Source organism: Phragmites australis, chromosome 19, assembly GCF_958298935.1.
Source record: "Phragmites australis chromosome 19, lpPhrAust1.1, whole genome shotgun sequence".
Classification (NCBI taxonomy): domain Eukaryota; kingdom Viridiplantae; phylum Streptophyta; class Magnoliopsida; order Poales; family Poaceae; genus Phragmites; species Phragmites australis.
In genome coordinates, this window is record NC_084939.1 from 4,241,712 (window position 1) to 4,268,463 (window position 26,752).

Below are 26,752 nucleotides of genomic sequence, written 5' to 3' on the forward strand. Positions count from 1 at the left end.
AACTGATATGCCAATGTAGATACACGAGCATACTGTTGGTGAGATCCAACTGGATACGCGGGAGGAAACGAACAGCAGTGCGAGTCCAAGGCGTTCTGGACAGCACCCCTACCCTGCAGGCAGTTCCATCAACACGCAAAGATTTTTCATATCACCTCCCTAGCGACAAATCAACAAGCCAATCACGCAGATTCCCACTCTGTCAGCCACCACTAACCAACCCAGTAGCCTACAATTAATCACACGATTAGCTGCGATTAAAGTATGGTCTAGACCCGGGATGTGTGCTACAGTACAAGAGGGTTTTTGTGTGTGACAAGCGTCACCTCTCCAGGTACCTTGAACACTTATCAGGTGTGTGGACCTTTTTAACTTTTTGAAAAAAAATGGAAGGTGATGATGACGTGTGTATCTTGTGGGGCAGATCGCAAACTGGTGCGAGGACGGTGACATGAATTTGAGAGCCAAGGTGGTGCTGCAGTGCATATGCAGCCAGGAGTACTTGATTTCAGACTCTCAGAGTCTCAGTGTACTTGCTTTTCCTGTTAAGTGGAAACTATTTCTAGAGATGGCAGTATTCACTAAGCACTCAACAGGAAAGGGGAGCCTGAACATGAGCCTAGTTTCAGTTCTACATACTCTCCAATTATCCAAAACGACACATTTTCCTCACTTCATCAGACGAGTAGTGTGAGGGGAGCAGCAGACCAGTTTCACCAGGACAATCTGATGCACAGCACTGTCCACGAAAACTGAAAAGGCTGCTGAACATAACTGTTCTGCTTGCAATCAGGATTCAAACCGAAACCACTGCCGCTAGCTCCTGCATTCAATGGGTGAGTAAAATGAACACCAACTCGAAGCCAAGAGCTGTTCATCATCCCTCTAGCTTCTCGGTCTTCACCTGGTGATTTGACGCACAGCCATTGGCATTCTCCTCTTGTTCCTCCACCGTCCACATCACCATGAACTCACTCACACGCACACATGAACACGTTGAGGTCAGCCATTCCCATGCATGCAACACCCAAATGAGGACGGCATTGAGGAAAAGATTAAAGTAATCATATGTGATTAACAAAGTAAACCTTTGTCTCATGACAAGACAGAATTAGGAGGGCACCAACGCTTAAAAGAGTCTCGTCTCAACTTCCTTGTCGGAATTCATTGCTCATCCCTTTGTCTCATCAGTCTACGTTGCTTGGTTGCTATTCCTACTCTCTCTCTCTAACCCCTCTCCTTCCGCCATTATAAGCACCCCACCCTCCACCATCCACAGCCCCCCTCTTCTGTTTGCTCAGACAATCAGACTTCACACATCTCTCTCTCTCTCTATCTCTCTCTCTCATACAACTCGCTTTCTCCCTCTGCGTCTCTGTTCCTCCCTGCTCATAAGCTCCTGCGCGTCTGGTGAGATACTAATGGCGTGCCTGTCGCCCTCGCCGTCCGGCCGGCGCCTGTCGGAGCTGCTGGAGGAGAAGCAGGAGCCCTTCTTCCTCGACCTCCACCTCCTCGAGAAGGGCTGCTCGCCGCGGCTCCTCGACGGCTACGACACCGCGCTGTGCTGGCCCACCGCCGGCAACGACGCCGCCGCCGCTCTCAAGCGGCTCTCCAGCAAGAAGAACAAGGCGGCGGCGGCGAGCTCCCGGGGTGGAAAGAAGAAGCCGCAGCAGCCGGCCACTGGGCTCCTCCGGCTCCTGCTCTCCAAGATCCTCCACGGCAAGGCGGCCAACCGGAAGCCCTCCGCGCTGCAGTTCTCCGACTCCTTCAAGCTGACCACGCCCGCCGCCACGGTCCCGTCCCCTTGCTCCAAGCACCTCGGCGCCGTCAAGCTCGCCGACGGCAAGGAGGACGAGATGGCTTATTCCGACTCCGACTGCGACGACGAGAAGCAGCAGCTGAGCCCCGTTTCGGTCCTGGAGCACCCGTTCGAGAGCTCCCCCGTCCACGGCAAGCTGTCCCCTTCCAAGAACGCCATGAACGTCTTCCGGGAGCTCCTGGACGCGGCCTATTCGCCGGCGCTGCGCACCCACCTTCTCGCCAAGTCCGAAGACCTTCTCAAGGACACCGCCGCTCCCGCCACCGACGAGGACGACTACTACTACAGCTACCGCACGAGCCCCAAGACCTGCCGCGACGACGACGACGAGTCCGCCGCCTACTGGGAGACGCACAGAGCGGAGCTCGCCAGGATGTCCGAGGTGGTCGCCTCGGAGGTGCCAACCTCCAGGCTCGACGCAGCCGACGTGCTCCCAGAGCGGGAAGACGTCAGCGCCGACGTCGAGGCGGCCGTGTTCAAGGCGTTGCTCCAAGAATTAATCATGGATCTTGGCCGTTGCTGATCGCCATGGCGGTGCACGTCTTCTTGCGGCCGAGAGAAAACAGAGCATTGCGATGCTCTGTTTCGGCGCATGCATATGCATGATGTGATCGAAAACATTTTGTTTTCCCTTTTTTTGGCGTTTTGGTGGGTAGCTGCTGGTAGGTGGGCCCTACTTCTCTGTGTATCATTGGCATCCTGTTCAGTGCCAAGTGGAGGCTGTAGACTAATCAAGTAATTAGCCAAATAAAACTATTAATCTCATTCATCATATAACTTGGTAGCTTTTTTGTTTGCTAATCATATAACTCGGTCGATGTAGCCTACAGCTTGCTCTTCTTAGATTATTGTTTCAGTGATGGTTTGACACATTTTGGATGCAAAAAAATTGCCACCAAATGGAACTATTGCAACTAGATAACCAAATGCCACCGTTGTACTAGTCCTTAGCCTATGCGCATTTGTCAAGACCGGAGAGTACGCCGGCTTGGCCGTTCTGCAACCACCCAGCGCGTCGATCACCTCCTCGTCGTGTCGGTTGCCAACAGCCTTGCAAGCCTGTGATTTCGAAACCTTGCAAGCATGGGATTGGGGGGCTGATGGACAGTGACCGTAGAGCTAAGCGAGGACGCGGCGGCGATCCCGCCCAAAGCCGGTGATCACGCCGGCGCGTGCGTGCGCGTCCTTTTCTGCCGTCCGATCGCTTTCCGCCCGAGAGCTATACGTGTACAGTGTGCACATACGCATACGCAGGATGTACGGAGGGAGGGACAGAGCTGTACATGTACAGTGTACACATACGTATATCGGTATATGCAGGGTGGAATTTATGGGAACGGCGAGAGTGAGAGCTGGAAAGCTGCGAGGATGCAAAATGTTAAGTTCGGCATGGAGTTGTGCTGCAGGAGGCGGTGCATGCCGGAATAAATCCGATTCAAATGTGTGTGGGATCGACGGGTGAAGGGCGGCGGATAGGGATTCCGGTGGACCGTCGGCGTGCACTTAACCCCGCCGGCCCAGAGCGACGCTCCTCCACCGCGCGGACCAACGGACGACGGAGCCGCGGCGCGCGTGATCACGAGATCGAGAGAGCGTACACGCGCCCCCGCCGCCGCCGAACCGTACGCGCGCCGCGTACCTGCATGCGGAGCCACGCCGTGACGTGCCGCGCCGACGTGGGAACCCAGCTGGTATTCTTCTACGTGAGCGCAGCAGCTCCATCGATCCAACGGGTACCCTTCACGCTGAACTCAGCGCCACATCCGAATTAGGGTCGGCTTATTTCAGCTAGATTCTGAAAAGTATTTTTTAATTTTAGAGTGTAGGAAGTAAGAGCTATTTGATAATCTGAGTTCTGTATGTATTAGATTGCTATTTTTGCATGTCAAAAATCTAAAATGCCATCATCTGTCTTAGGTGCATTGTTTACTATTTTGTGACATGTTTCTTACTCAATTGTACTTGTAGCTTATTTGTAAAATACGAAAATTCACTATTGCCACCACTCCCTTGAGGGGGTATTGTCGTATAGTTTTCATCTTGATGGCACATGTCAAAATTTTCATCACTCATAGCACTATCTCGAATAAAATTATGAGGACTCATACATGCATGTATTTAACTCAAATCTGTAACTGTTCAAAGATAATACATATATCATGAATAAATCATCAACTAACAAAGCATCATATATCGTTCAATCAATGACAATTATATGGGTTTCATCCAGGACTGTCATCAACCCTCCAGTCCTAGCCAAAAGCAGACTCAAGTTACATCCAACAAACCTACTCCATCCTCTGCTATCTGAATCTTAATTTGACAAACTAAATTATGAGTGTACCACCTGTGAGGCTATAAAGAAATTCGCATGGTCTAATTAATGCTCTTAACTCCAAATGCTATTGCAATTACTAGCCCTAAACTATGGTGGATGATCATACAAAAGCACACGCAGAAAATGCATGTTCCTCGCTAAATAGAATTGAGGTAAATTGATGTCACCCTGCCTGAGAGGGGAGCTGCGCCACCCGCGCTTGGGAGGGGAGCAACACCGGTCGCGCCTGGGAGGGGAGCTACGCCACTCTCGCGGGAGGGCCGAGGCACCCTATATGTGGCCGCGCCAGGCCGCGCCACCGCGCCGGGGATGTTAGCTCGTGCATGCATCGTAGCCACACCAACGCTGGAGAAGTAGGCAACCGCGCTATCGCCTCGGAACAAGGCCGCCGTTGCGCCAGGCCGCGAGATGCTCCGGGTGAGGGAGACAGGACAAGCGAGGGAGAGCCATTGTCTCCGGGGAAGTGGCTCGACGCGCCGTCATCAAGGAATGAGTTGCGCGCCACCGCGCCTAGGAAGTGAAGCACTTGTCTTTTTCTCTTTTTTCCAGATCTCTTCACTTTCCTGCTGAATCAAGTGAAGCACTGACATTTTCCTCTTTAGGTATGTTTAGATCTATAATCAATTCCTTGTAGCATTTGCATTTGTTTTTCATGAATTTGCACATTGGTCAACCGAAAACAATCTGTTGCTTCTTCTATTATGTTTCTCTTTAACTTTTGATCGCATCAGCTTACAGGACAAAAAAGAACTTGTGCCTAATGTCATCATACACAAAGCCTAAAGTTTTGATAGGATTTACGTACATATAGTAAAAAAGATTTGATCTATAATCAATATGCAGATACACTTATTTCATATCATGTGCAGTATGATTACAGTACAAATTTCATGAGTTTACATACAAACTTTGATTAGTATATATTTTTGGTTTACAGAATTTTATTTTCTAATGTTCTTGCTCCTCACCTATTATTGAAATGACTAGAAGTTTATAGGTGTTTATCTATTTTTGTTGTTACCTAAAAATTCTAAAATGATTTGTGTGTACACTTTATATCTTTTCTTGATATTGATGCTTTGATAGATTGTTTTATTTTTTTGTTCAAGTTGCCTCATATGTTGTAAAAGGCTACTATGTATACGTTGCCTATATAGCATTTGTTCATATGTAGTATATAGTAGTTGAAATGAGATCACTTAAATTGATTTTCTCTTATGTTTATTTTGAATTCGTTTATCAATTGCCGAAATGCTGCTATTTTGCTCATGTAATGTTGTTGATATAAATTGTTGTGCTCATACATAATACGTACATTCTGAGATTACAATCTAATTTTGGTAATTTAGTACTGTAAGTTGAATATATGTGTACTACAAGTTTATGTATTGTGCCACCAGTTGCGTTGTAGACATTGTTTAAATATGTTTTAATGATTGTGCATATTTTACCGTAAGATATCTGGTGGTTTTCTAGATGGTTTAAGACGCATTAGGGTGAGGCGCCTGGTGGCTCACTACTTTGGCCTTGTCAAAGGACCTCATGACCGTCTTCTTTCTGTTTCTAGCAATCAAATTCATCCAAATAAGTGGATGATTATTGTTGTTATTGTTGTTCATTTTGCTATATATCCCAACTACAACTTTAACATCGTGTTTGACCCAAGGAGTTGCATATGCTTTGTTCTCTGTGAAACTTCTGTTGATGATGTTGTAGGGAACTTTACAGAGTTATCTAATTATCTTAAGTTATGTAGTTTGTTGCATCGTAACTTTATATTATTTGATGTCTAGTTTATGTTGAACCTCTTTACGTTATGTTATGTAATATTTAAATTATCTACTCTGTATTTTAATATGAACATATTATCTTATATATAATATATTCTATTTAGTTCTCTGCTAGTTCATTTTTTTCTCTCATAAGCCCTCAAATGCAAATAAGTCTATTTTGCTCATATTAGACTTGTTTCATTTGTTAACGGGAAATATTTAACTGTTCATATTAGATAGTTTGGTCTTTTAATTGAATGATTTATTTTGTCAGCCAACTTAATTTTTAAGGAAAATTGTTCTGCTCCCAGAAACCTGATCTTTGGGAAACAGTTTTTGGAGCCTAAAATCTGATCTGAGTAAAAAAGAAATCTAATCTCAGTAAAAAAAATGTTTAAACTGTCAAATATGTATTTCAATTGGCCTACAACTTTGTCTATGGTCCAGAACAATTTTGTCTTTTTTCGGCCTAGTCAAAGTCCAATAACATGTTAGCGGGTCTATTTTGGTCTACCTTGTGCGCCCGTTAAAGAGCTCAATGCTTTAACGGATTCAGTGGCGGGCCCGATAAATAAACAGATACATATTACAGCTAAGCTCAGAACAATTTTGTCTATATTTGGCCTCGTCAAAGTCCAGTAACACCTATGTGGGTCTGTTTTCATCTGTCTCGCGCGCCCGTTAGAGAGCTCAGTGCTTTTAACGGATCCAGTTGACAAGCCCGATAAATCAACAAATACATAATATACAACTACCAATAGATCTGGCCGTTGCATCTTCATCTTACAGTCAGATTAATCAACTAAAACAGACTCCTATTTTTAGTAGATTAAAAATTAGTCAGGTCCTTAATTAAACTAAAAAGGATCCATAGATAATTTTAGATTCACCAATTTGCAACACTGTAGTGCCTAATGTGCGCTGGATGTAATGGACCATTTTGTTAGATGGATTATGGAACGGGGTTACACCCTTTGTTTAAAAAAAACAGTCCGTCGTTGCGGTCGTGCGAATTAACCTCTGCTCTTGCGCGATTTACACGAGAAGGCCAAAAAGAATTAGAAAACGTTAGTGATGTGTCTATTAGTTAATCCAATGCAAGTTCATTGCAGCACGTGGTTCGCGTGCTACTAAGGTATCAAAGGCTCGGAGCTTGGTTCAGATATCCTGCTCACGGTACTGTTAGCACTAAACTTGAGTTAATCCGATAGGATCTTACTTAGCCTAATAACATGAACACCGAAATGCATTATGAAATCATGACTAACCCGATTAGAAGATACCTTTAAGGCCGCAAAGACCCCCACCTGCCTGATGCAGGCATGCATGAGATGGTTGTCGATGTAGATGTCGCGTATGTAGCCTGTGACGTAGGCACTAGTGATGGCCGGCAGTCGGCTTTGGCCTTCAAGTCGCTGCCCAGCTACTCTTGACCGGTAGATAGATTAGGAGAGTTAACCAACCACCCTCTTATTTATTTTTTTTTCTCTAAGATGTTGTGGCCCTCCTTCTTATAAGCTGGGGCGACCTGGGACCAAGCCAAAAAGAGTCGGTTAGAGCCCACCAATCATGGGCATCTCTCGGTCAAACATGGCCTCATTCTTGTGGGTGGCAGTTAGCCGAGATCACAACCAATATTCTCCCACTTGATCGAAAGGCTAATAACATAAGTTCACACTCAACAGAACAACACACTAAGGTAATGTGTTGCAACAGTTGGTAAATTCACCGCTGAACCTCATAACCTATAGTGTATTATTCCATTTCGATAGGGCATATACTTACACTTATTGGGAGATGGCTCGTATTCTTATGGTCCTAAATGTGCAGTTTGTTTTCACTTGTCATCCTGTGCACTTTTAAAATGGAAAACAAACTTTCTTGTTTCGAGAATCGAAGTTTGAGATCTCAATTTGCTCCAGAAGTATAGGCTGTCAATAATGCTGGCACTAATTTTTAGACAAGCCTTTAGCATAGAATCATTAGGCTAAACATGATACATAACACTTATATGCTGAACATAATACTTAATTCTTATAGGCTGAACATCAATAATTTTGATTCTGGATTATGTTTTTCACAACATCATGTGTTTGACAGCACCACCTGACATATTGTTACTCGAAACGAAACTGCACTCTTGCATAATAAATTCCGAGATAGAATCTTAAGCCAAAAGAATATTTCCTTATTCTTAAACCACAACAACCTATTGTGGATTTCTTATTATCTAATAGTCTTATAACATGCCACAAGTCATCTTGCATCATTAATGATGCCTTAAGAAATTGGTTAGAGCCATTCCACAATATGGCTCCTCCTGCAAGAGTGAAGATTTGACTTGATGTGAATTTCTTAATATCAACACACCTTGCACAATTTGCATCTGAATAACGCACAACTTTATGATTATGAGATTTCTCATATGTGAGCATGTAATCATTCGCACCCTGCGTATAATGCAGAGTTGTCTTTAGTAGTTTTCCAGTGGTCCAGTCCTGGATCAAGATCTGCCAATTATCCCAGTTACATCAATTAATGAGGGCACATAAAAAAAACTTAAGTATAATGTTCATGACAACGGTTGCGTAAGAAAGACTTTTATCGCCCTCAATAATAGGAGTAAACTCCCTTAATATTGGACCCATCTTGGTGAACCTTAATAGTCAAAATATGAGAGGTATCAACAAGACAATCTTAATACCCAGAAGAAAAGAAATCTTTGGATCTTAAACATTAATGTCCCTATTGTTGATAGTCAACAAGACATCGTCTATATGAACAGCTAAGAGGTTAAACTTACTCCCACTGATCTTAATTTAGTCTTAAGGTTAAAACTTAAGGTATCTATACGTGAGGCTCACATTATTCATAAACTCCATAATCAAATGGAGGAAAAACTTTTAGAGACGAAGGGTTTACGATATCTCGGACTTTCGGTGTTGGAACATAATCCCGATTGTCCTCAAGTATAGTTTACCTGCCTCAGAGCTCCCACTAGAATCGACAATTCTACAAACCAGTTGTATGGTTTAGGAAAAATAATAGTAGGAAGTTTGACAATCCCACTGGAATTGTAACTTATTTCTAGGATACCAACTAAATGTATGTGCGATTATCTTTAATCCTTCCATATACTTAATGAAGTAAGAAATTTGTTCATGGGGTTTATATCTCACATAATGAAGTATTTCATTTCGTAATGAGACGTTCCATTCTCCCCCTTGAAATGTGGCGTAAATATCAATGCCACGATTTCGATGAACTCTAAGTGAAGTCAATAGAGTTAGCAATATGCTTCATGCTCCCCAAATAATTCATAAGATTGTAATATTGACAAACACAAGAAAATTACTTCTCATAATGGGGACATAAATTTCATCATTAGGATGGAGGGTTAAAGCATAATTTAGTACTGATGAAAAACTTCCAACAGCTTCAAACATTAGCCTCCTATACATTCTCTAAGACTTCGCTTTAAAACATCTTATATTCCTGAGGTAATGTTGGCGGCATAAATGTAGTCATTTATCTTAGTATATCGCCAACTTTCCTTATGAATGCACTAATTCAGGGCACAATCATATTTCATTTCTCAGTCTTTGTTGTTGCTGTAGAAAAGAATGACGTAATGAAGTGAGTTAGAAAAGGCTCCAATAATTCTTTATGTTCGAGCTCATTATTCTTTGAGCACTCTTATGATTAGTGTACTGGCAAAAACTTTTGACGAACTTTATAATGCTTTTCCTTATTACCAGATAATCATAATTTAACCGGAGGATTGCTCACCCAGATCCGAAATTTTATGATCATAAGAGACATTTGCTTAAGTTGCTCTCATTAGTCATCAGAATATTGAATTTTCATCAATGTCTAAACTATTAGATGCTTCTCTAATGGGAGTAAATTATTATCATTATGTTTGTGTGGATAATCAATATACATAACCTCAAGAATAATATACTAATAAATTACTCAATTCCTTATTAGGGTACTTGAAACAGCCAAAGAACTTATGGCTAAATTGATAATAGGGACATATCACTGATCGTTAATTTAATATCCACAAAAGCTGTGAATAATTGTCTGCCATGAAATTAACCCTACGCTGGTCAGATTAATAACACGTTGATGACAAACTTTAATAATTCTAATTCGCTTCATTGTTGGGCAGAAACGAAGAAGAACCTAACTTGAGAAAAGAATCAACAGTCCAACTTCGCATCACCCTTTGGCAGAAAACGAAGAATAATTGGATTCACTAATGGAGATGACAAATGATCACAAACAACGTTGGTCAGTATGTAACCATGAGCCATAAAACATAATCCTTAAAACAATATAAAATCTCTAACCAAAATTTCTCGTTGGTTCCATTTTGATTAGAGAAACTATGGGAATGACACGTGATTACAATCAACGTTGGTCAGAATGTAATCGTTTGCCACAACATAATCCCCAAACATCATCGGATCTCTAATTAAGACTTCTCGTTGGTTCCATCTTAATCAGAGACAATATAATTATTACACTGTCATGATCATGTAAATGCTTGAGACAAGATGACTTAATAACTTATTTAATTTAAGAATTGATTAAATGACAAATGACCATCATGACATTGGTCAGTATATAGCAATGAGCCATAAGATTACTCATGACCACATTAAGTCTCCAAGCAGAATACATCAATTAGAGGCAAGCTTAATTATGTGATCAAAAGTGATGTGTATTAAACATTACTTAATTGCGGAAGTGTAAACATTAAACAATATCATAATTAATGAGTAGTAAATAAATGCTAAATTGAAAACAATGCGGAAAACATAAACTAATAAATTTAGGGAAAAATTAAAACACAAGAAAATTCTTGATAACATAAAAAAACTGACAACATAAGTGATCCCATCTTAGCTTATCCCCGGAATGCACTTAAACATTATTCATGGTCCAATTAAGAAATATCCAAAAGGTCACCCTAAAACTTATGCCCAAAATTGGGCCCATTAAATATGCATGGCCTAGGGACATAAATGTTTCATTAGTGGGAAATAAAATCTGACAATTCATGATTATAAATAGTTTTGGTTGGAATACAACCATAAAAAAAACAACATTAAGTATATTAATGCACATAATTTGGTTATAGTCCCAAATCAAAAATTCCCGTTGGTTCCATTTTGCTTTGAGACAAACTTAATCATAAGAGGCCAGAAAAAAAAATCAATTAAAGTCAACCAACATTAACTAAATTTGTGCATTCCTTAACATCATTTTGGGCAACTGAACATTACTCAAAAAATTACATGAGTCAAAGCATCATTATTTGGGCAGTTACTAAATCAGTACATAAAAAAAAACATTGTTTGCGCCATCATGAATTTTGTACATTATACATTATTATCATTATTATTGTTATTTTGAGCTGTAAACATTAATACATATCCAGTGCATAAATTGAGAAACATTAATACTCACTGGATAAATCATTAAAAGGAAAAAGCCCAAAACATTAAAGAAAGAGAACGGCCCAGCCGGCCTATACGGCCACTCAGCCCATGCGTCATACGTGCGCGCTTCTGGCCCAGTAGAAGCATGGCGCCAGCCCGGCGATTTGATCCGATGATTCTTAGCCGTCCATCCAGATCGAACGGTCCGTCGTCATTTTCGCCGAGACAAAAAAACGCGATGCCCACCTGTAACCCTAACCCTAGCTCAGTCTCCCTCTCCTCTGCCGATTTCACCGCGCCGCGAGAGAAGAGAGCGTGAGAGACGGTAGTGGCGGCGGTGAAGCAGAGCTGCCGGCCGCCGGCTCGGGACGAGAGAAGTGGCCTCCGGAGAGAAGGGGTACGCCAGAGTTGCGAAGCGGCACCACCCCGGGCCTGCTCGCCGGTGCACCCGCGCGATGGAAATCGCGCGCAGCCCTGTCGAGCTTCTTCGCGGTGGTGCCCGTGAAGGCGACGACGCGCAGGTGGCGAGAGCAGGCGATGACGGCATGAGGGGGTCCGGACCGAAAGATCCACGTGCGACCGAAGAACAGAAGAGGGGTTCCCGCTGGAGAAGAACAGGAGGCTCCGACGGGCATAACGGCGACGAGATGCGCAAAAACGTGAGTCATGCCCCCTTCTTACTTAGTCTAGGGTTCCCGATTGGGGATTTGCATCTAGGGTTAGGCATTTGGGGTTTAGGTTTTCGGGAATTGGGGATTTTCATTAGGGTTTGAGATTTCCCCAATTCACCTCCTTCTTATTGCTGTTCGAGACCAATTCGTGCCCATTTGACCCCAAACTGAGTCCAAAACAGTATGAATACACAAATATGTACATAAACATGATTAAGATGTAATTATTAAGCCCTGATCCAAGATGAAAAAGCGCTAAACACTATGAAAATTCTTTAATCCGAGGCTAATTAGGGCTAATTATCACTTAAACACACATCATCAATATTAACCCGAGGCAATTAACATTAAACATCATTAATTCGACACATAAAACATCATTAGGGTTCATGATTAGGCTAGATTGGCTCTGATACCAATGTTAGCACTAAACTTGAGTTAATCCGATAGGATCTTAATTAGCCTAATAACATGAACACCGAAATGCATTATGAAATCATGACTAACCCGATTAGAAGATGCCTCTAAGGCCGCGAAGACCCCCACCTGCCTGATGCAGGCATGCATGAGATGGTTGTCGATGTAGATGTCGCGTATGTAGCCTGTGACGTCGGCACTAGTGATGGCCGGCGGTCGGCTTTGGCCTTCAAGTCGCTGCCCAGCTACTCTTGACCGGTAGATAGATTAGGAGAGTTAACCAACCACCCTCTTATTCATTTTTTTTTCTCTAAGATGTTGTGGCCCTCCTTCTTATAAGCTGGGGCGACCTGGGACCAAGCCAAAAAGAGTCGGTTAGAGCCCACCGATCATGGGCATCTCTCGGTCAAACATGGCTCCATTCTTGTGGGTGGCAGTTAGCCGAGATCACAACCAACAGGTACTGATCCTAATTTGCTAGCTAGGAGCTTCGTAAAAAAATGTGAACCCCTCGAGCGCCTCCTTGGCTGGACGACGCTAGGGGCGAAACACGCCGCCGCCTAACCTCTTCTTAGCCCGATCCTCGCTGGCCGCCGCCACCACCATCGGGGGCAGCGGCCTCCCCACCCTCCCTTTCCCTCCCCTTTCTCTCCCCTACCCTCCCCTTCTTCTTCAGTTTGTTTTTTTGGAGTAGCGGCCGTTGATCTGGCCGATGGCAGCCGGGATCCACTCGAGCGGCCCGGATCTGGATGCATGCGGTCCGGATCTGCGCGTCACCGAGATATAGCCCGAGGGGGTGCTCTTGCTTTGCGGTGTGCCATAGGCCGCGCCGACCTGCTGTCGCGCTACGTCGATGCGCTTGGAGACGTGGTGTCCGCACTCACCATGTCACTGTTCGAGCAGGAGCTGTTCCTGCTCCGGTTCCACTCCATGGGCCACGCCGGCCTCGTGGGCTACTACCACTAGCTATTGCAACTCGTGGTGGCCACCTTCCTCGTCGCCTTAGCTCAGTTAGCTGTCAACGCCGTCCTGCCGAGGAGCTTCGTCGTGGTCATGGTGCGGTCGGTGTCGATGCTGCTCCAGGGCCTGTGGTTCTTGGTCATGGGCTTCGCGTTGTGGTTGTGGGTGTCCGCCCTTGCTCCGACGGGTGCCACAGTGCGGAGGGAAGCGCTGCCATGTTGAGCTAGCGCGGTGGCATGCTCGACGGAGGCGGCAGCGCAGAGGTCGGTCGTGATGGCCAAGCTGTTGTTCTGCTGGGTGCTCGCCGCCATGTGGGTCGTGACGGCATTCCTGTGCCTCAGGTTGGTCTGCCGGTGCTTGGAGTACATGCAGCTTCAGGCGCCGCCTAGTGAAGTGCTCACCGACGACTGCAGTGTGCTGCATAAGCATGTGTGTCGGGCGGTGCACTGCAGTAGCTTGTGTGCTCAGGAGGCCGGGCGGTGCAAATCAGCGCTGAGGCACCTCGGGGGCGCATGGGCTGGGGTGGCGCACCTCATCCCAAGCGGCTTGCTCCCCTGTGGTCTTGGAGGCAGGCTTATGGGCGCTACTGCTCGGATGCTCTTCTTTGGCGTGTTTCGGTTTAGGGCGGCTCGCGGCTCGGTCGGCAGCTTGGTGGGTGGCCTGGCAACATATCTAATGTGGCTGCCAGCCCTCTCCACCCTTATGCTCACCTCCTAGCCCTGTATCGTTGTATGTGCTCCTCCCTTTGTCAGATCTGTCTTCTCTCTTCCAGATCTGGTCCGCGGGGAGCTCGGTGACATGGTGGTGGCTTGGGGTGGCGCGCATGTGGAAGGGGTAGCTGCTTTCGTTGATCTTCCACGGGGATCAGCTTGTGGCTTGTTAGTTGGGTGTGAGGGCCACGGGCGAAAGCCCTGCTTGGCTTCTTGCCAACGTTGACAACGGTGATGCCTGAGGCCCTAATCCCCTTCTTAAAGGTATTGTTGTGCTGCCCCCCACCTCTAGGTTGAGGACTATCCCGATGAAAACTGAGCTCTGAGAGTACAAATAGGCAATGATAGCGTTTGCGAATGTCGTTCCCTCCTTGGAGACATCGCCATTGAGGTCCCTTCCTGGTTTTGTGTGTCTACAGGTTTGGGCGCGAGCATGAATCTTTCGACGACGGTTTCGACCACTCTGAACCTTCTGTTTATTGGACATTCTCTTTCGTTGAGTTGTTTGCCTTATTAGTGGATTGAGATAGTAGGTGCTGATCGCCATACAAAGTCAGAGTTGTAGTCGTGCCTGGCAGCGATAACCTACGTCAAACTCTGGCAGTTATAGTGTTTATATGGTCATTGATGCGCTCTTTGTAGTTGTATAGATTTTTGATCTAGTTTTTATTGTAAACTGGATTAACTCTATTTTTCTAATATAAGATAAGATCAGCTGTGATCGTACCATCATTTTGAAAAAAAAATAATAATTTACTAGCTAGGCTGCAGTGAGAGGGAACCAATCAACCGTGCCGTACGTGTAAGTTGGCGAGTGCTGGTGCGGCGGCCTATAAACGATTGGCCGATTCACCGGCGACGTCGTACGTTCCGCCTTTGACAAAACATACGCCAACGCGATGTACGTTACGTACGTTTGGTCTCGATGCATATAATGAGGAATCACACTCAGGGAGCCAGCCTTCCCATACTCCATTGATATTTTGTTGGCGTGTAATCTTCGTTCCTTTGCCGTACTCTTTATAATTAAGGGCATGTTTGTTTTGATTTTTGCTAGTAAGGTAGAAGTTCAAATATATGGGTTGCTAAAAGATGATTTTTAGAAAAGCTAAAAGTCTGTTTTCGAGAAAATTAAGTAGAAGTTGAGAAGTTGATTGAGAGAAGTTTTTCTAAAAACTGAGAAGTTAAAAGTTTGTTGTAAAAATCAATAGCTAAAATTAAAAAATAGTTTTTCAGAAAAATTAAAAGTAATGTTTCAGTTAGAAGAAAAAACAGAGTTCAAACAAATAAACTCTAAATCTAGGTTCACCGTCTCCAGACAAGTGGGGCCGTGGTTAGTGACAAAGTTAGTTTTTCACTTTTTTTATTTAGCAAGGGTAGCTAGATTCAGATAATTCAGCAGGATAAATGTTAGGATGTAAGTTTTGTATTATTTTTTTTATCATTAGCTCTATCCAAAATTGACTCAACCGACTAAAAATTCACTTCTATATAATTAATTTTAAAAATATATATATTTAATAATAATTTAAAATTATCCATTACATACCATTTACAACTAGACAAATAGCTAATGATCTAGAAATGTAGGTACCTTGGGATACCGAAAGAGCGAACTACCCTTCCTCTCAGTGCATTTGTCGACACCATTTTGTTTATTTACATTTACATAGTCGCTTGTTTAATTCAATCTCCGAATCGCGATGCTATTGTATTATTACCCATGTTCATCTATTGCTTTATTTGTTTTACTGCTGTAATTAACATGTTCAACTGCACGCATAGGACGTACGGTACGTACGACATATGGAACGCCGATGCATGAACCGGCACACGTGTGTGCACGCACATGGACCGACCTGCACCTCCACGGGCCGCGGTTGTTGGGACAAGAAGAGATCTCGACACGCGTGCATGCACGCCTCGGATGATATATACATACATGCAGTCCAAATGGAGTCAAAAACGTGTAGAAAGTCGCACGTGGCGTTGTCTGTCACAGTGTCGGGCGGGCCAAGGCGGCGCACGGCCGGAGGAATCCAAGGTGACGAGCTGTGTAGCTTACTCGTTGATCATGCATGTGTTTGTTTTGTCTTGCTGATCCGTGTCTGATCCTGATCACATGATCATCATAATCATCTTGTCCCCTCATTCGTTTCGGCGCCACTAATGCATGCATGTGCATGCATTGCATGGCCGTCGACACGTACATAGCTTGCACGTGCCATCGAGCGTGTCCCGGAGCGCATAGTACACACGTCGCGTTGCAGGGGATCAGAGCATGGAGGAAGCTACTCCTACTAGGGAGGAAGGAAGCTTCGCCGGCCCCTGCGTCGCGGTCCATCCGGCGGCGGGTGGCAGGCGACGGGAGACAGGAGCGAGTCGTCGTTTGGCGCGCGCGGCGACACATGCGCGCATGTCCTGCTGCCGGCTGTTGGTCCTGCAGCACAGGCCACACGTGTGCGCGCGCCAAGATTAAATAGTGGAGCACCCATAGGGATTGATGCAGAGGCGTGATGATTATGTGGCCTGTCGGAAGATAAACCCACGTTTTGAATTAGTGCGGTCGCTTCCGCATACTCCGGTTTATAAATAACAGGGGCGGTAGGCACGAATCCAACAGTGTTTTAGCGACCTTGGATATCTCTAGCAGACAGTCTTCAACAATCTCTAACCGGATCTTTCTTAACTAACATGACTAGGCTCGGTAGCATCTCTCAAGATGACGTAGTCCACTTCTTCTCGTACATGTAGGATCCTCAATTGAATGTCCGTTGTAAGCAGCGTTAAGGTGCTTCTGTAATCTATAAATATATACATCTACCTGATGTATGAACATACAATTTGATCCTCCACTTTTTCATGGTATCACGAGCCTCTATTCTGGAGCAATCCCTTTTTCATCATGAGTACCGATGATGCCACCTCTGCTACCACCAACTCGGCAAGTGCGTCATCCCGTTCTTCTTCCCCGCCCAACACCCAATCCCTTTCCCAAGTTCCAAGTTCTCTGTCAAATGCTGCCCGTTCTATCCACCTTCCCCACTTTTCAGTTGGCATCACAGTTCACCAAAATTCCAAAAGGCTTTTCCTCTCTCAAGAACAATACACTCTTGATATTCTCAGTCGTGCAAACATGTACAATTGTAATCCCTGTGCTACCCCCATTAACATCAAAAACAAAATATCAGGTCTGGTCGGTTCTCCTGTCTCCAATCCCACTAAGTATCGGTCGCTTGCTAGTGATCTCCATTACTTAACACTGCCTGGGACAGACATAAGCTATGTGTTTCAATTTTTTTTAGAAAATGGAAAAGTTCCGACCTTTTGCATCCAAGGATGCATACAGCCTTAGTTGAATTATTACATCATCCTAACATAAAGCTAATAGGGAAGTATGAATAGGAATAGATTATAAAAAGATTACATGACTTTATCCGGCACATAATCTATGATTAAACCGCCAGCCCTTCTTGGCGAAAAGCTCCATAGCCACCACCTCCAAATTTTGGCACACCAGTTTGATATCTTCCCTTGTTTCCTCCTTTTGTAGCAATCTCCAAAATCTGAGCCAATAGGTGCCCCTGAATAGTGCCTGCAAAAAAGAGATTGTTTCTGTTTTCTTAAAAACCAAATCATTGCGGCAGAGCCAAATCGCCCAAAAAAGAGCGGCTACCCCAACCAGAATTATCTTCTTTTTTTTAACTCCCATATCACTTCTCCAACCACCTATAATATGATTTATGTTCGTAGGCATAGGAATCCCTAAGACGATCTGTATAATATGCCAGATTGTCTTAGCCAAAGGACACTTAAAGAAAAGATGATCAATGCTCTCATTGAGATTGCAAAAGCTACATTTGAGATTCCCATTCCAGTTTCTTTTGGCCAGATTATCTTTGGTCAAAATTACACCTTTTGATAAATACCATAAAAAAACCTTTATTTTGAGTGGGAGTTTAAGCTTCCAAAGCATACGTGCCCCGGGGTAGGAGGGTCGATGGATCAATCTGCAATACATGGATTGAACGGAAAATTGTCTATTGGCATGTAGGCCCCAATAAAACTTATCTGCTTCATTTGTTAAGTCAACATGTATCAACTTTGATACTAACCTCTGCCAGGCAATTAATTTGTCACCAACAATAGGTCTACGAAAAGAGATATTTAGCGGTGTTGATCTCATTACCTCCCCAACCGTGTCATGCTTTCTCCTTACTATATTATAAAGAGAGGAGAATTGATCACAAAGAGGCTTTGTTCCTAACCACGTGTCTATCCAGAATCTAGTTTGAGTTCCATCGTGTATGTGGAAAGAACCCAATTTAAGAAAATCCTCCTTAATTTTCATTAACCCAGACCAAAAATACGAATCCCCTGGCTTTCCTTCGACTTGGGTGAGTGCTTTTGTACCAAGGTACTTATTCCTTAGTAGACGTTGCCAGACCCCATCCTCATTTAGTAATTTAAATAACCACTTACTAAGGAGGCAAATATTTTTTAATCTTAGATTGGTAATGCCCAATCCTCCTTGATCACGGGGTTGACAGAGAATATCCCATCTAGAAAGTCTATATTTCTTTTTATGATTATCTCCTTGCCAGAAGAACCTCGACCTTATATAATCGAGTCTCTTTACAACACCTCGGGGAATTTCGAAGAAAGACATCATGAACACTGGGAGGCTGCTTAATACAGAGTTGATGAGCACCAATATGCCCCCTGCAGACATGAGCTTTCCTTTCCAGCTGCTCAGCCTTTTCTCAAAACGCTCTTCCACCCTTTTCCAATCACTGTTTCGTAATTTCCGATGGATCATAGGTATTCCTAGATATTTGAATGGCGTAGAACCAACATCACACCCAAATAGTTGTGCATATTGGTCTTCATATTCCTTAGCATTACCGTAACAGAAAAGTTCACTTTTGTGGAAGTTAATTTTGAGTCCGGATAGTTGTTCATACACACAAAGAAGCAGTTTCAAATTCGTTGCCTGCTCCAGATTATGGTCTAGGAAGATTATAGTATCATCTGCATATTGCAGAATAGACAAGCCATCCTCTACCAAATGTGGAACAACTCCCGAGATCTGTCCATCCTTCTTAGCCCTTGAAACCAAAATTGCAAGCATGTCTGCCACAATATTGAACAAAATGGGCGAGAGGGGATCCCCTTGTCTGAGACCTTTTTGTGTCTGGAAATAAGGCCCTATCTCATCATTGACTTTTATGCCAACATGGCCTCCAGATACAAAACCTTGAATCCACTGACACCATTGTGGCAAGAATCCTTTCATTCTCAAGGCTTGTTGCAAGAAGGACCATTTGACCTTGTCATAGGCTTTCTCAAAATCAATTTTCAAGATTACCCCATTTAGGTTTTTTCTATGCAGCTCGTGTATAGTCTCATGGAGAATAATAACTCCATCCATTATATTTCGACCAGGCATGAAAGCTGTTTGGGTTGGAGATACCACATTTTCAGCAACAGCCCCTATTCTGTTGGTTGCCACCTTGGTAAAAATTTTGAAGCTGGCATTGAGTAAGCAAATAGGGCGATACTCCTGAATTTTGAGTGCATCGCACTTTTTAGGAATGAGTGTGATAACACCAAAGTTGAGACTAAAAATAGGTAGTCTACCTTGGTGGAAATCCACGAAAAGATCCATGAGATCCCTTTTAATCAATTCCCAGAAAACTTGGTAAAATTCAGCTGGAAAACCGTCTGGACCGGGAGCTTTATTATGCTCCATACGAGAAATGGCATGCCACACCTCCTTTTCATCAAAAGGTGCGGTTAGAATCTCGTTTTCACATTCGCTGACCTGTAGAATATCAGTCAGAATATTCTCATCCATTGAGAAATTATTATTTTCGGGCTTTCCAAACAGACCTTTGTAATATTTTGTGATATACCGCTTAAGGTTAGCCTCCCCAATCACGGTGCCTTCCACTTGCTCTAATTTGTATATTCTTTGTTTACGGTGTTTTCCACTAGCCACCAGCTGGAAGTATTTTGTATTACTATCTCCCTCAAGAAGATCTTTGACTTTAGCACGTTGATACCATTTGAGCTCTTCTTCTCGTAACAAATGCGCAATCCTCTCATTTAGGAAATGCTTCATGGCCACTTCATGAGACGTTAAAGGGGTCGTCTCGGCTTTTTTATCCAACTCATCCACCTTCATATTCAGGTGTTTTTTCTCTTGTTTAATGGCACCAGATGTGTTTTTGGTCCAGCCCCTCAGATATTGTCTCAAGGTTCTGATTTTATATTGCCATCTTTCAATAGCATTGGAACCCCGCTGCTCATTTAGCCATATGTCAGTGACCATCTCATGGAACCCATCCCGAATCAGCTAGCCAAGCTCAAATTTAAACAAAGGTTGTTTGCCATAATGAAATGCCGCTCCCGTATTAAGAAGCAAAGGGGTATGATCTGATCTTCCCCTATTTAGGGCCTGCACCGTGACGCTCGGGTATTTAGCTTCCCATTCAGTGCTCATAAGGACTCTATCAAGTTTCTCAAAAGTCGGCGGGTCTCGGTCGTTTGCCCATGTATACTGGCGACCTTGAAGCTCAATCTCTCGAAGGTCCAATGCATCTATGACCGCATTGAACAAACGAGGCCACCGTGGGTCAAAGTTGTCATTATTCTTGTCCGCTGGGCGTCTCATAATGTTGAAATCCCCCCCGATCAATATTGGGTTGGTTTCAATGCTACACACATGAGCTAGCTCCGTCAGGAATTCAGACTTTGATTCGTCTTGGGCCGGTCCATACACCGCATATAATGCCCAAGTAAAATCATCCTCCTTATTCTTTAATAAGAATTTTGTATAAAAATCCCCTTCAACAATAGAGCCAATATGGAACACCGCCGCATTTACCCCAATAATCATGCCACCTGAACGACCTCTTGGTGCCATGCTATGCCATAAGTACTCAAGACCACCACATAGGTGTCTAAGAGTTGAAGAAGGAAAAGTACTTCTGCCCGATTCCATGATTGCAATAAAATCTAATTGTTGTTCTTTTGCCGTGTTGGAGATGAAATTATGTTTAGCCAAGTCTCCCAGACCTCTGCTATTCCAGAAAATCCCTTTCATTTAATAAAAAATTTAGATGGGGTATTTGGCTTTCTTCTTGGGCAGTCAATCTTGCCCTTAGATTTCCCTGCATTGTTTTTTTTCTTTCTTGGAACCGCATTTAGATCATGATATATGTGATCTAAACCCTCATCATCGAAGACCTCAGTTAAATCACGACATAAGTGACTGAGGATCGCATCAATACCTCTTGAATCATCATCATCCTTTGAAGAGTAAGAAACTACCGGTCTACTACCATGTTTTTTCTCCTCTCTAGAATTACGATTTTTTGCATAGACAGTTAATCTGTCCACCTCAATATTTTTTAAAGAGATAACAGATTGAGAAGTGGTTCTTTCATCATTTCCCAGTGAAACCCCTAAATTCTTAATATTGGAGGTAATGAGCTCTGAAGGTAAACAATTAAAAGACTTAACTGAAAAACTGTGCGTACCTTCATCAAGATTCCTCCGAGCTGCAAGGCGCTTTGCTTTAGACAACGCATCCTCGTCACCTTGAACTGCAGCACGCCTGCTAGATCGCTGTCCACCGGTACTCCCAGCGGGGACAGTGATAAACTTATCTTCTGATGGCTCAATAATATGCAATTTCAGACCCTTAGAATGAAAGGCCTGAAGAGCTTCGGCCATAGCATGATTGGTCATATTCGCCTTAATGCCATTCGATTTGCATAGAGCCTGTAATCTGTTTCGAGGTAAAGAATGGAAGTCATTACCGAGCAGTTTTATTTTTGCCGGCTCTTCAACCATTGTTTCAGCCTGCACCTTTTTATTGCACAAATATTCTGCTAGCTGAGAAGTAACACATTGTTGGGCCACAGCCATGAGAGGAGCTACTGCATAAGATTGCCTCGCACTATGCATTGCAGGCACCACCGGTAGCTGTCCGGCAATGCCCTCAGTGATAGCTCCAGCTCTCCCATCTGCCATCGAGCAATTCAAATGCATTATTGACGGGAGAGAGACATCCCGCCCGCTGCACATGACTCCGATCGCCGGGACAGGAAGCACAATAGCAGACCGGTCAGCGCCACCACATGCTGAAGATGCAATCAGACTGAGGACAGCGTCAGCCAAGCTCCCAGCGCAGCACCTGACCCGAGCTGTGAGACCTTTAGCACCCAGTTCAGAACCACCCAGAGGTAAAAAAGCCAGATCCTCAGGAGCACCGACGACCAGCTGCAAAGTTTCAGCCCGCCTGAAGACGCTAACACTAGCAGACCTAACTGTCGCAGGAGGAGGCAGGCTGCTAACTCGTCCCACACCCAAAGCTTCACATATTTCAGCACTTATATCAGCCGAGCTCAGAGGCCAAGAAAGAGAATGAACCACATCAGCACAACCCAAGGTCGTGCCCTCAGCCTGCACTTCATGAGACAAACTTCCCTGACCCAAGATGTCAAGAGTGGTGTGCACCAAACGATCCACAACAGCATCCCTCGGTTCATCATCTTCCACAATCGGTATATTCATCATCGCCATACTTGCATCAACGCTTTTTCCTGAACTATCCACCGACTGCAGATATTGGTCATCCTCCTGCATATCATTCACCTTGTGGGAAGTATCCTGAGACGCAGAAGAAATCCCCTTTTCTGTGATTTTTGGGCGTTTAGAATCTCTATCTGAATCCTTGAAGCTATCATTGTTATTCGGATCTTCCATGTTCTCATCTCCATGATCAGAAGCATGATCCACAACCCTACCACCTCCATCGACAATCGATTCAACCTTGAAAAAAATCTCGTAGATACCATCATCAACCACAATATCTGTAGCATCTGGAATAAGACTAGCATCCGTTACCGCAACCAAAATACGCACCACTCCAGTGTTTCTAGTGGACACCATATCAACCTTTTGGGTGGCCCCAAGAATGGTGCCAACTGCCCACAAAGATAGGAAAGATCTAATTTGAAAAGGAACCCCATACACGTTGACCCAAACCTTCTGAAGATATTCCACAGGTTCAATCTTTTGATCCCATTCCTCAAAAGCCATTACGCCTTCGTCTTTATCGGTCCTAATTTTCTTGATTGCAATCATCCGTTGTAGCTCCACTTTGCATGGAAAAGGGACCACAAACATATTTTTGCCTTGCTCCTGAATCTGCCATTGCCACTTGACCGGTATCAGCCTCTCCAACTCTGCCTTCAGCAGCTCAGCAGATACAACCCCTTCCGTGATACGAATCAAAGTCGTAGCCGACTCTCTAGTAGGTTTCTTAGCAGCACCTTTATACGGAATTTGAAAGAAACCCAAGCCGTCTCCAGCGAAACCACAAAAAGTAGCTGCAGGTTTTGGCCCATGTAGCAATGGGCATGCTGGAAAAAAATGCTCCTCCTCACATATCTCACAACAGATCACCATTTTCTTCTTTCTATTCTTATTACCTTGCTCAATGTTTTCTCTGAGATTAGAAGGTGCCTCCAAGCCATGTCCTGCACCTTTCTCAATTCCAAATTTGGTTTCCAGAAGCACAACATCAGAGCCCTTTCCCTTCTTAGCTTGACCGACACCACGAGCATCGGCACTCTGTCCTTCACCAGCATCATCGCTTTTCTTGCCAGCACCCTCGTTGTCGATACGATTCCAGTCAGTCCTGCGACCACTGAAACGGTTCCTGCCAAAGCCACGAATATCCACATAGTCTCTGCCTTCACCACGATCGTCACCGCGATCACTGCTGACACCACGGCCACCCTCCGTTACCTCAAAGTTACAGCTTCGTTTGGCCTGCAGCTTCATCGCTCTCCATCACAGATTGTGGCATACCTAGACTCGGACACACTACATGAAAAAATGTCATTAATGACGGGTGATAACAGGCTTAGTAACGGGTCATGTACCCATCACTCTTATCGTGTCACTAATGATATGTCATTAGTGACGGATGATGACCCATCAATATTGAGGTCATCAGTGACAGGTTATAAACATGATCCGTCACTAATGTTCAGTCATTAGTGACGGGTCGTAACCGTGACTTGTCACTATTGATTGAACATTAGTGACAGGTTGTAATCTTAATCCGTCACTAATGACCGATGAATATTTTTCGTAATTTTTTTACACAAAAAAGTTAAAATATATATATTTTTTTCCTCTGAGCCATCCCATATGCCTCACAAGCTATCTTTTTTTTTTACATTGTTTTCAAGTTTGTGTTTCATAGGAATCGAACCTGTGACCTCCTCCTTGCGCGTGTAGTCACCTTACCACCTCTGTTATCACGTAGTTGTGATAGAATATTTTATCCTTTTAACCTTTTTTTTCTCAAGGTCATTAGTAACACATCATAATCATGACCCGTCACTAATGACTGATTTTGTTAAATTTCGTATTCTAGTGCCGCTGAGGTGAGAAAAAATAAGATAAAAATAAAAAATATTTACGATTATCATCATTAGTGACTGGAGTTGATCATTAGCGATGGATTACAAGTTGACCTATCACTAATGACAAGCATAGGACGACCCGTCACTGATGAGTGGATCATTAGTGAGGGTCAAGTTGTGACCCATTACTAATGACTGGCCTAGGATGACCCGTCACTGATGACCTAGTCATTTGGGACGGGTCACAACTTAATCCGTCATAAATGACTGGTCTAGGACGACCCGTCACTGATGACCTTATTATTAGTGATGGGTCACAACTTGACCCGTTATTAATGACTGACCTAGGATGACCTGTCATTATTATCATCAGTGACAGATCATGTTACGACCTGTCACTAATGACAACTCATTAGTGATGGGTCTATATCTGGTCCCGATCAGAAGATATATTAGTGACACGTCCTTATTGGACTCGTCACTAATAGGACATTAGTGACACATGTTGAGCTGCCGTCAGTAATGTGGTGTCTCCTTTGCTAGTTTTTTACGTAGTGATTGGGTCAGTTGCCCATATATCAGGTGCTCTATGTCAGGGTATTGTGTATTATTTGGTGCTAATATCGTTTCTTGGTCATCTAAACACCAAGTGATGATATCTATGTCAAGTGCCGAGACTGAGTATTGAGCGGTCACCAAAGCCTTTATGGAGAGCTATTGGTTGCGTTAACTTCTTCACGAACTACATCAGGCTCCCACTTGGGCTATCGTTGTCGTCTGTGACAATGTTAGTGCCACCTATATGTCATCCAATAATCCAATTCAATACCAACAGACGAAACATACTGAGATCAATTTGCACTTCGTGTGAGAGAAGGTTTCACTTGGCGAAGTTAAAGTCCTTCATGTGCCTTTGTCTTTGCAATTTGCTGGTATCTTCACCAAAGGCATCCTGTCGGTTCTGTTCAGCGATTTTGTTCTAGCTTGCATGTCGACCAATGATGCACCTGAGGAGGAGGGGGTGTTAACGACCATGGATATCTCCTGGTAGTCAGTCTTCAACAACTTCTGACCAAATCTTCCTTAAGTGCCACAACTAGGCTCGCTAGCCTCTCTCGGGATGATGTAGTCCACTTCTTCTCATACATGTAGGATCCTCAACTGAATGACCGTTGTAAGCAGCGCTAAGGCGCTTCTGTAATATATAAATATGTACATCTGCCTAATGAATGATCATACAATTTGATCCTCAACACTTTCAAGCAGTAAGGACGCCGTCTGAGACAAAGGAGGCCGGCGGGCTGAGAGAGCGATGTGGTGTATCATGAGGAAGATGAAGCAGCTACCAGAAGAAGAAGAGAACATAGTGCCTGCAGTTGGAGGAAGAAGAAAGAAGATCCACCGTCCAATGTGGATCCAACAATCCAGGTCAATGATCATCAAGAAAATGGAAATTTCAATCACCTGAACATTAGCACCTCCATTAATTTTGAGATATTGATAGTGTATTGGAAACAATAGTTTGTCGAGGACCCTTGGAGGAGGCATGGCTCTCAGCTCCCAACCCACCGTTCTGCAAGATCGATCACGTGGTCTCGTCCGTCGTAGAGGCCGAGGCAGTGCCATGAATAGGAGGACACTGCCATTTGTGAAGAAGGCAGTGTGGAGGGCACACCACTGGCAAGGTCAATGTTGCCTTACTCTGGGCTCCGTCAGTCGGATACATTAGACACAAGATGGGATCTAAGCCGTCAGCCTCCATTGGAGAGCGGTGTTGTTGTCTCTCCTTCCTTGCGCTGGCCACAAGGTCCATGGAGGGAAGAGAAGAGAAAGAGACGGGATAGGAATGGGATGTGGTGGGGCCATGTGCATCGGCGCGCATGATATTAGTTAGCTATTTTTCAAGAGCTAGCTAGTGCTCCCCTCTTTCCTCCACGATAGCTAGCTGATATCACGCGAAATATGATGTGGATCTGCTATAGCTAGCTAACATTCCACTGTTGGAGCTGTTTTTAGCACTCTCTGAGAGCTTCAGTTATCCTACTAGCACAAAGCAGAGAGTTGGCTACCAGCAATATCTTTGTTTGATGGATAGTACAATTGTGGCTATACTCGTATGAGGCTGGGGCTATATTTTTAAAAAATAAATCCTTTGTAAGACATTTGG

At 44.1% G+C, this 26,752-nt stretch overlaps 1 protein-coding gene and 1 pseudogene across 1 annotated transcript; one reads left to right on the plus strand and one right to left on the minus strand.

Annotated features, from left to right (window-relative positions):
* The first annotated feature begins 13,220 nt into the window (after positions 1–13,220).
* On the plus strand, positions 13,221–14,144 carry LOC133901080 (uncharacterized; annotated as a pseudogene).
* Positions 14,145–17,570: 3,426 nt separating this feature from the next.
* LOC133901082 (uncharacterized) lies at positions 17,571–23,995 on the minus strand. Its single transcript, XM_062342375.1, has 5 exons — positions 21,682–23,995; positions 21,055–21,238; positions 20,544–20,922; positions 18,401–20,309; positions 17,571–17,728 (listed from the first exon to the last, which is right to left on the minus strand). Exons 1-5 carry the CDS (start codon positions 23,993–23,995, stop codon positions 17,571–17,573), a joined length of 4,944 nt encoding a protein of 1,647 aa, XP_062198359.1.
* Positions 23,996–26,752: the final 2,757 nt, after the last annotated feature.

Bases quoted from the DNA above. Each gene is read 5' to 3' on its own strand.
- LOC133901082 (XM_062342375.1), bottom strand. From the start codon at position 23,995: ATGAAGCTGCAGGCCAAACGAAGCTGTAACTTTGAGGTAACGGAGGGT. The intron at 20,923-21,054 runs AGGTCGTTCAGG...GGCATTATATGC, and splicing joins TGGCATAGCATGGCACCAAG to GGTGTATGGACCGGCCCAAG. The intron at 17,729-18,400 runs GAACAAAGCCTC...TTTTGCAGGCAC, and splicing joins CTGGATAGACACGTGGTTAG to TATTCAGGGGCACCTATTGG.